Genomic DNA, 10,865 nt, shown 5'->3' with positions numbered 1-10,865 from the left:
GTTCCATGGGAAAGTTGCTAGGCTTAGCTCAAAGGAAGTCAGCGTATTCTAGTATCTCAAGGGCATACTTCCTCTGAGACGGAAATATTCCCTTGGTTGAATGAGCCACTTCAATTCCCAAGAAATACTTGAGAATTCCCATATCTTTGAGCTTGAAGTGGTACTTAGAAGTTTCTTAACCGCATTGATCTGCTCCAAACTGTTTCTTGCAACGATAATATCATCCACATATACTAAAATGGCAATGAAATTGTTCTTGTGGGATCGGACGAAAAGTGAATAATCTGCTTTGGACTGTGAATATCTTGCATCCATAAGGGTGGATGACAGCTTGGCATACCATTATCTCGAGGCTTGTTTAAGGCCATAAAGAGACTTAATGAGCTTGCATAATTTAGTCTCCCCCTTTCGTCTAAATCCCAGTGGAAGCTACATGTATACTTCTTCTTCCAGATCTCCATAGAGGAAACCATTTTTGATATCAAGCTGATGAAGATGCCAGTTATGCATGGAAGCAAGTGCTAGAATGGTGCGAACGGTGGCCATCTTGGTGACTGGAGTAAATGTCTTGGTGTAGTAAATGCCTTCTTGTTGACTATAACCCTTGGCAACGAGGCGAGCCTTGTATTGTTCGATGGATCCATCTGGATTGTATTTGATCTTATAGACCCATTTACATCCAATAGGCTTCTTATCAGGAGGGAGAGGAGTGAGGATCCAGGTATTGTTGAGCTCGAAAGCATCAATCTCAACACGCATAGTAGTATGCTAGTTTGGATCGATCATGGCCTACAAGAAATATTGTGGTTCTTTGGCAAGAAAGATAGTCATGGTGAAGGCATGGTGAATAGGAGTTAAGAGGGAATAAGAAAGGTAATCAGTGAGAGGATAAGGAGTACCTGATGAATGAACTAGCACAAAGTTAGATGATTAAGTGGGCGGTCAAGATGGTAGAACCTGTTCCACATGAAAATCCTTTAAGTATGTCGGTGGCTTAGTGGGACGACTAGATCATTGCGGCACTAGAGAAGGAGATGGTGATGGTGATGGTGGCGGAATAGGAGATGGTGATGGTGATGGTGACGGAATAGGAGATGGGTCATCTTGAATATGGTCAAGGGAAAATACAAGACAAGGTAGGACAGGTTCTGTAGGTTCAGGTTTAGAAGAGGAAAAAGGAAAAATATCTTCATGAAAGATGACATCTCAGGAAACAAAGACTTTATGTGTGCTAAGATTATAGGGTCAGTACCCCTTTTGACCATACGGGTAACCAAGGAAGACACATTGGATGGCTCGTGGGTCAAATTTGGTTGTGTTCTGAGAGTGAGTGGAAGCAAAACACAGCATCCAAATACTTTCAGGTGAATATATATGAGTTTGACACCATGCAATTTTTCATAAAGAGATAAACTACCCAAAACAGAAGAAGGTGTGCGGTTAATGAGATAGGTAGCAGTAAGAATAGCATCCCCCCAGAAGTGTGTAGGCATATGTGCTTGAAAGAGTAAAGGGCAGGTAACATTGAGGAGATGATGATGTTTGCATTCAACCACTCCATTTTGTTGAGGAGTGGAGACACAACTGGTTTGGTGCACAATACCCTTGGGTGCATAAAATATGGGCATGTGAAACTCTGCCCCATTATCACTTTGTATGATTTTGATGGTGGTAGAGAATTGGTTTTCAACGAGATGAATGAAAGATTGTAAGAGAGAACGGGTTTTAAATTTGTGGTGCATTAAATAAACTCAAGTACTACGGGTAAAATCATCAACAATAGTGAGAAAATAACGTGCACCAATAATAGAAAGGGTGCAATAAGCCCCCCAAATGTCAACATGTAGTAATTCAAAAGGTTTATGGGAAGAAATAGAACTAATTGGAAATGGAGCACAAGTTTGTTTAGCCAATGGGCAAATTAAACACGGTTGCGAATCAGAATTACAAATTTTTGGTTACTTATTGGAAAGAAAAGACAAATTTTTATTGGACAAATGTCCTAAGCGTTGATGCCAAATATGAGAAGTCGAAGTGGAGGTGGCCGCCTGACAACAAGCTTTTCTGGTGTTTGCAAAGTGGTAGAGGTCGTCCCGCTCAGTTCCCATCCCAATCATCTTCATTGAGCGTAGGTCCTCAATAAAACAGAAATCAGAAAAAAAGATAATGAGACAATGGTGTATTTTGCATAACTTACGAACGTAAATTAGGTTGGAATGAAAGGTCGGGACATGAAGAACATTATTTAAAGTGAGAGTAGGAGAGAATCGAACTGATCCAATATAAGCAATGGTGGCATGGGAGCCATCTGGTAATTGAACTATTCAACCATGGACTAAAAAAGATTGGGTCAGAATAGTGGGTGTGTAAACCATATGATCGGTTGCACCAGTGTCAAGAATCCACAGATGGTCACTATTGAGCGTACCTACCAATGAAGAGTCGACAATACCTACTTGGTGTGCCATGGATTGCAGAGGGGTGGAATTGTTGAGAATAGCCATGAGGAAAAATGAAACCTCTCAAATGAAACACTTCTTTTTTCTTTTTTTTTTCCTTTTCCTTTTTTTTTATTTTTTATTTTTTTATTTTTGGAAGAATTGATTCTCCACTCAGTTGAATATTTAAAATATTGATTTTAGTTGATCCATAAAGCTGCGAGTGGGTCACTTTGGAATTGCTCTTCAAAGTTGAGTGGAAGTAATGGCGGGATTCAGAGCCCACTTTTGGCGTGGGTTGGCTGGGCATAGATCTGTAGGAGGTCATCTTCAACCTCTGATTCAGACGAATCAGCGTGTTCTCTGCTTTGTTGAAGACGACAACGTAGACGATTAGGAGATGACGTCAAATCAGATGGCAGATCTGATTTAGCAACAAGTTGATTAAGGAAGATAACGTCTGAAAGTTGACAGAGACACCGATGACAATGTCGAATACTTCAACAAAGAACAACAATAGAGACAACAACATCGAAGGTCATTGATAGCAAAGACGAAGATCAAATATGCAGCGAAGGAGTGACGATTCCTTCGTTGTCGTCGATGGCGAAGGTAGTGGTGAGATCACCGGACAATCAGAGCAAAGGTTTGACAAACCAGCTCTGATACCATGTGAAAAATTAAAGGAAGAAGAATATATTAAAAAAAAAATCTATTAAAAAATTGTATATCTTACAAAAATTTACAACCCCTATTTATACTTGTAATTGGGGAACAATGGAATAAATACACAATCAATCCAAAATTAATTTCCAGCTCCTTACTATAATAACGAGATTTGCTGACTTTTCTCAAAAGAAAATATCACGTAATTGGGGCCTCATGTTTGCTCCTTGATTTGTGGTATTCCTCGTTACATAATCACAATACCCACTCAACATGACATATGTCACAACACCTTAGAAAAGGGCCCGAAACCGTAAGGGTTAATCATATTGAAAATTTGATGAAATTGTCACTAACCTATTATTTACCTAGGTGCGTTTAGAACACATAATTAATATTCATTTGATTGGTCATTAGATTAAACCTAAACCAAGGAACCAGTAGTTTCGTTCTACTTTTTCCAAAAGCGGGATCGGGAGTTCAGTTATGCAATGTGAGGTATTCGCACCCCTACACATCTGTTCGATTAACGATACCTAATTAATTATGAATCATCCCCAAATTGAATTTAATAACCTTAATTTAACTCATTTTAAAATAAGTAAACAAATCAATTAACCAATCAATCAATTAATAAATTAACAAAAATAATAGGAGATTGATAACCTCCATTCAGGCAAAAACTAGAAGAAAAAAAAATGTCAAATTATAAGCAACATAATCTTTGAAAACATCCTTAGATTTTTCAAAATTTTTGTTGAATTTTTATGAAATGTTTCAACATTTTTTTTTCAATTTTTTTTGGAAATTTTAGAGATTTGTCTCAATTATTTTGCCTCAAAACTGCCCTGAAATTTTTTTTCCCTATTTTTATTACCTTCAAAATATTTTTTCCAAATTTTCTTATTTTTTTCCTATTTTTTAGATTTTTTTTATCATTTAAAAATTATTAAAATAAAATGAATGAATGAATAAATAAAACGGTTCAGGAAACAGACCAGCTCGACCCGTCTGAATCAAATCAACCAGTTCGGGAAGTGGGGGCCATGCGTCAACCCAGAGTGGTGACACATGGCAATTTTATTTTTTTCAATTTATTATAGTAGGGTGATGTTAGCGTGAGGTCATCCTGCCACGTGGCTGCTTTCTAAGTGTTTCTAGGCGAATGATAGGGATTGCTAACGTGGTAAGAATCCAACCGTCAAGAGATAACACAAAATTGACGACTGAAATTGTGACACGTGTCATCGTACGGATTATGACACGTGTCCCACTTTATTATTTCATATTTATTTTTTCCTGCTAGAGAGTGACATCATAATGACATCACCCTGCCACTTGGCAGTCTTTGAGTTACCCAGAGGAAGTGACAAGGATTGTTGATGTGGCAGATATCCAATAGTCCAAAGAATAACACAAATTAATTTGACAGTCTAGATTGTGCCACGTCGCCCATTTTAATACTTGGACCAGAATGTGCCATGTGTCATCGTGTGGTTGTGACATGTGACCCACTAACCCCTCACATAAAAAAATATTTTTTTCTCTCCTCTCTCTCGTTTTTCCTAAATATTTTTCTCTCTCCTCTCTCTCTTCATGCTCTCTATCTCTCTTCTCTCTGCCTTCCGTTATGCGTGCTCTCTCTCTCTCTCTCTCTCTTCTCTTTCTTCTCTTCTTCTTCTTCCCTCTCTACTCTCTTCCCTCCTGCCCTCCTCTATCTCCTCTCTGATCTTTATTCTGCAAGCTCTCTCTCTCTCTCTCTCTTCTTTCTTTCTTTCATGCTCGCTCTCTCTCTCTCTCACTCTTATGTTCTCTCATGCACGTTATGTCTCTCTCTCTTTTTTCCCCTTCTCTATTTCTTTATATATTCTAATCTTTGATTTGTATTCTCCCCTCTTCTCAGATCACCCCTTCGTCATTTCCTTTTCTCTTTCTTAAATTTTCTTTTCTGATTTCTATTTTTTGTTGTTTTACAGGTTCGAAATATTTGGGGAAGAAGAGGATTCCACCAAAAAAATTCCTTCCTTTGAAATTTCTTCTATTGTGTTTATTTTTGTGGGATTCAATCAGATTATGTGTTTATAATTTGAAATTTACAATGATCGTTGGGTTATGGGGTGAGTTAACTCACCAAGCTTGGTTAACCCATTGGGCTGGGTTAACCTGGTGAGTTGAGGTTCTGGTTTGATTATGGGTCAACCCGGCGAGTTGGGTTGGGTTCTATTTGGGATAAGTTTTTTTTTTTTTTTAAATGAGCTATAGGTTTAAAAAAAAATGGGCCTTGAGTTTTTTGAAAAATTGGGCCCTAGGTTTGGATTGAATGGATGTGCTTATTTTTTTAAAATGAGCCTAAGGTTGTTAAAAAAAAAAAGTGGGCTTAAGGATTTAAAAATGCAATTGGGATTTTTATTAAAAATAGGCTCAAGATGGGGCTAGGTCAACAGGTCAATGTGTTGGATCCAGATCCATTGGTTGGGTCAACAGGCCGGGTTCGAATCAGATTTGAACCCATAGGTTGAATCCAATTGATTTCAGAATGCTTCTATTCCTATTTTTGAATGAATATTGAATCAAATAATAAAGAATTGTCAATAATTCAAAATACCTACTTGCTGTCTTCCACTCCTTTAACCTTTAAACAATGTATTTGTGACGACCTATATTTTTTTCCTACCAAATTTTTTTTTGTTCCTAATACAATATTAAACTACAATACTCAACCATCTATCAAATATCTCTGATACCATATATCAATATAGCCCGACCTGAAGTGGGGTACCGAGATGATCCAACCATCACTCAATAATAATACCAAGCAGCGGAAACAAAGTATGTATATAACCCCAACTACAATACCAGAGTACTCACATCATCAAATACATTAGTATCTCTCTCCGGACCTAGACTTTAAAACAAAACCAGGAGTCCCAAAATATCACTATACACATGATAGATCTCACAAAAACTTACCCTGAATACCAGGGTAACAAGATCTCCTTTACCTTGGAGCTATTCTGCTAGTCTGTTTTAGTTTCCTGAAATGTTTAAATTCTGGGTGAGACACCTTTTAGTAAGACGGAATAAATTATTGACAGTGTGTGGCTCATAATGTACTCATTTAAATGATTATATCATCTGAGAAAAATATACAGATATGTACTCATAATCATATAGATATAAAACATAGTTTCATAAGCTTTGATATCATTTTTCATATTCATATTCATAAGCTATTATTTCTCAAAATCATATACATATACTTCTATATTTCATCTTTATATTCATACTCTTTCATTTCTCTTATCATATGCATACCTTTTCATTTCTCATATTCATATTCATTCTCTAGCTCATGAGTATCCACTAGCATATAGCACAATGCGTCAGTAACTCATGGTTGTTCATTTATCATTTTCATAATCGAGCTCATGAGTATCCACCAACATAAAGCACGATTCGTCTGTAACTCATGGCTGTTCATTTCACTTTTCACTTTTCATAAACATTTTCTAACTCATGAGCATCCACCAGTATAAAATACACTATGCGTCTATAGCTTATGACTGTTCATTTTCGCGTCTGTAATGAGAAACCATCGTGAGGATAATCACTTTGTCATGTATTCACCCCACATGACCGGGTTATGCGGCCCGAAGGCTGGATCTAACTACGGTTGGCCTAATTGGTTAGATCAAAATAGGGAACGCGTCTGTAGTACGATTGGCCTACCCAATCCTAGTTCAGACCCCAGTGGTAACACAACCCTTCACAAACCCAATCGACTATCTCGCCACACTCTGTACCAAACGTGTGGTTGCACTAATCACAAATACCAGCAACGGTATTGTGCTTTGTAAACTATGGTCCATCAGGATTCTCATTTCCACATTTCCGTGTTCACATTTCAACATTTCTGTAATTCTCATCATTTTTGTATAATTCTCTATTCAACATTTTTGTATAATTATGATTTCATCATTTACGTGTAAAACATCACTGTCTTTATCACGTATCATCATTTCTATAAAAACACTTCAGTGTATATCACGTATCATTACTTCAATATAAAACATATCGATATTTCTCATATCATCATTTCGGTATAAAACATATCAATATATCTCATGTTATCATATCTGTATAAAAATATATTTGCATATCTCATAACTTTATTACTGTATAAAATAATATTTGAGTTTCTCATATCTTCATATCTGTATAAAACATGTCAATTTATCTCATATTATCATATCTATACAAAAATGTATTCGTATATCTCATAACATCATTTTTTTTTTTATATATGTATATATCTCATTTCATCACATTCCCAATATAAAGCAGTTATTTCATATTCCTCATGCCACACAATTTTTTAATTCATAATCATAATATAATAATTACATGAAAAATATCAATATCATAGTTTTCAAAACTATATACCATATGCTCATTTTCACATACTTTAATCAACCAATTAATTTCCCAAAATATTTGTTATAATTTATTTCCCTTACTTGCTTACTGAGAGAATTCCCACGAAGATCTTAAAACCCAAGCATGCAGCGTTTCGGAGCTCAAAATCCTGAAATCACATTTCCCCAGTTCAATTAACTCAACCATAGAATTACAATTATCTTAATATTCCTAGGCTCACACGCTCCCATTAATCGGTTAAATTCTAAAAACGCGGGTTTGATCAACTTCTCATATTTAAATTTAATTTCTAACATATTTAAAAATACCAATATGATCAAATCCCTACAGTTGAATCTAATTCAAAATATTCCTCAAAAATCTATTTAATCAAATCCCTGCAATTTAACTTAATTCCAAAATATTCCCAAAAAATCTAATATAATCAAATCCTTCAGTTTAATTTAATTCCAAGAATATTTCTAAAAATCTAATATTACCCAATTCTAGAGTTTAATTTAATCCCAGGAATATTTCAAAAAATCTAATATAATTAAATACTCAAATTTAATAATCACATATTATAATTTAACCGATTGAATTTCTAAAATAACTGACATAATTTGTACTCCTCACTTTAACTTTTTAGTGGTGCATAGGATCCCAAAATCAAAAATCTACTCCAATTAACTTGCTCAAAATCGCAGTTAGGACCCTGTGGTGGTATCAAATTGTCAATTTGGCCGAAGATTTGAGAGAAATTGAGGAGAGAGATGGAGTTTACCTTATCCCAGGAGTGGTGTCTACGACGCCTTAATCACGAATCTACTCCAGTTAAAATGTTGATGGCCGAGAATGAAACCCAGTGGTATTTTCCATTCTTCAATCGGTCAATAATTGAGAAAGAAATTGAGGAGAGAAAGAGTGGTTGAGGAGAGAGAAAGTTGGCGAGAATCAGCAGAGGGGCATTCTTCTAATTTCAATTCAAATGAAATCGGGAAGCTTAAGAAGCTTCCTGATTTCACTTTTTTACTTTAATATATATTATAATAATATTATATTATATACTTATATATATATATATATATATATATATATATCACTTATCCTTATATATTTATGCACACACACACACACACACACACATATATATATATATCTGTCATATTACTTAATTTAACTAATTCAATTTAATAATATTTAATTAATTAAATAATAATAATTATTATTATTATTATTATTGTTGTTATTATTATTATTATTATTAATAATTTAAATTTTCCGAGTCTTCACATCCTCCCATTCTTATAAAAATTTCGTCTTCGAAATTCGCTAACCAACACTGAGGAAGTCTATATATAAACTAACCAACCAAGCAACCGACTAAACTGCAATGGTTACCTGATTAGCGTTGGCCCTCGTTAAATATGTATAGACCCAGAGAATTATAGAAAATAAAAAAAAAAAAAGATTTTTCTAAAAGGGATTTAACAGGATCTCGTCGACGAACGTAGAGCGCTCATCGACAAGCAGCCTTCTTGGGCTCGTCGATGGGGACTCGTGTCTCGTCGATGATAACTTATCAAGAGCGGTTTAGTGGAGCCTAAATTTTTTCGACGAGGGTTATGAGTTCATGGACGAACTTCCTTTATGGACTCGTCGATGAGGTGACGTGTCTCATTGACGAATCCGCATCTTATAAATAAGCTGAGCTCAGGATCCAGTAAGAAAATTTCATGCAAAATCTCTCTCTCTCTCTCTCTCTCTCTCTCTCTCTCTCTCTCTCTCTAAAACTCGTCTCTCTCACCTTCTCTAAAGAATTTTGGCTTTGTTAAAGCCCGAATCAACGATCGAAAGGTACCACGCTACTCTTGGGAAGATTCTCTTCAAGTCTATTGGAGTAGTTCATTGGTTAGGCCAACTTAGGCACCATCCCAAAATTAAGGTAAGTAAGAGATTTAAGGGTATTATGAGTTGTTTGGAGTATTTCAAATGTAGGTAGTATTATACTGAAATTGTTGTGCGAAATTAGGTGATTAATTTGGTAAAATGATTATTTTTAGGCTTTTGAGTTGGGAACGCCGAGGAGCGTCAAATTGGGTGTTGTTGTGAGCATCTCAAAAAGCTAGGTAAGGGGAATAAATTATAACAGGTATTTTTGTAAAATACTGGGTGAATTATATGTGAAACGAATTATAGTGTTTTCCCTAAAATTATTATGATAGGATTAACAAATGAAATCTGTGTGACATATGATTATAGGAAAAATGATGAAATATTAATTGTGATTTTTGGATAATAAGAAAATGGGATAAAGGATGTATAAAAATGATTTTTGTGAAAATAGTGATAGTATGAAATATTGATATTTGTGTATATAGAGAAATGTGGAAATATGTGAAATATGGAAAGGGTTTTATAAATGGGGAAAATATGAAATATTGAAACGTGCATACTAATGATGAAACATGTGATATGTAATATATATATATATATATATATATATATATATATATATATATATATGCATATTGTTATGATATGAAATTGGTATTGAAATACTGAGAATTTATCGGTAGACAAATGTAAATTTACTGGGAATATTGAAATGGGAATATTGAATGGTAAATACTGAATTGTGAATGGTGATTGTGAATATTGGGAATGTGAAATTGCAACTAACAACTGTAATGAATATTGAATTTGGAAATGTTGATGTAACGCACCGAACCCTTAAATCCGAGTCCAGCGCGTTATACCTGATAAAATCCCTGATAATCCATAATCAACATATTCGCAGTGGAAAACATAAACATAATCTTCATATAACATAATACCAGAGTTTACTAATTCTAACTACCAACCATAATAAATTAATCATCCACCTGTATTCAAATATACACATGTCTCCAAAACATTATGTAAGAACCCGAAAAATATAAAATGGATTCCTGCAGATTTTGTTGACGAAGCCAGATTTCGTCGACGAAGGCAGTAGACTTTTCATCGACGAAATTCAGAGGTTCGTCGATGAAGAGAAGCCGAGAGGTCTGGAAAATATTAAATATCAGACTTTGTCGATGAGGCTACAGACATCCGCGACGAAATCCTTGATTTTTCGTCCACGAAGGTACTTTTCGTTGACGAAAACCGGGCGGGTCAAAGGGGGTATAAAAGGAATTTTCTCATTTCTTCTTCATTAAGTTTCTCTACTCTCTCTCTCTCTCTCTCTCTCTCTCTAGTTTTCCTCGCCGGTTTTTGATAGAATCGGAAATTCCGAGGTTACCATGAGGATCATGGAGGGATTCTCTACAACTTCTGTGGATTGGAATCTCGGTTCGAGCA

General features: G+C 35.2%; 1 protein-coding gene across 1 annotated transcript; it reads right to left on the bottom strand.

Annotated features, from left to right (window-relative positions):
• Positions 1-429: 429 nt before the first annotated feature.
• Positions 430-759, bottom strand: LOC131166530 (uncharacterized mitochondrial protein AtMg00820-like). Its single transcript, XM_058125122.1, has one exon. It carries the CDS (start codon positions 757-759, stop codon positions 430-432), a length of 330 nt encoding a protein of 109 aa, XP_057981105.1.
• Between the last annotated feature and the right edge of the window lie 10,106 nt (positions 760-10,865).

This window comes from Malania oleifera, chromosome 10 (genome assembly GCF_029873635.1).
Source record: "Malania oleifera isolate guangnan ecotype guangnan chromosome 10, ASM2987363v1, whole genome shotgun sequence".
Lineage (NCBI taxonomy): Eukaryota > Viridiplantae > Streptophyta > Magnoliopsida > Santalales > Ximeniaceae > Malania > Malania oleifera.
Note: the sequence above shows the minus strand (reverse complement) of the source record. Positions and strands in the feature narration are given on the sequence as shown.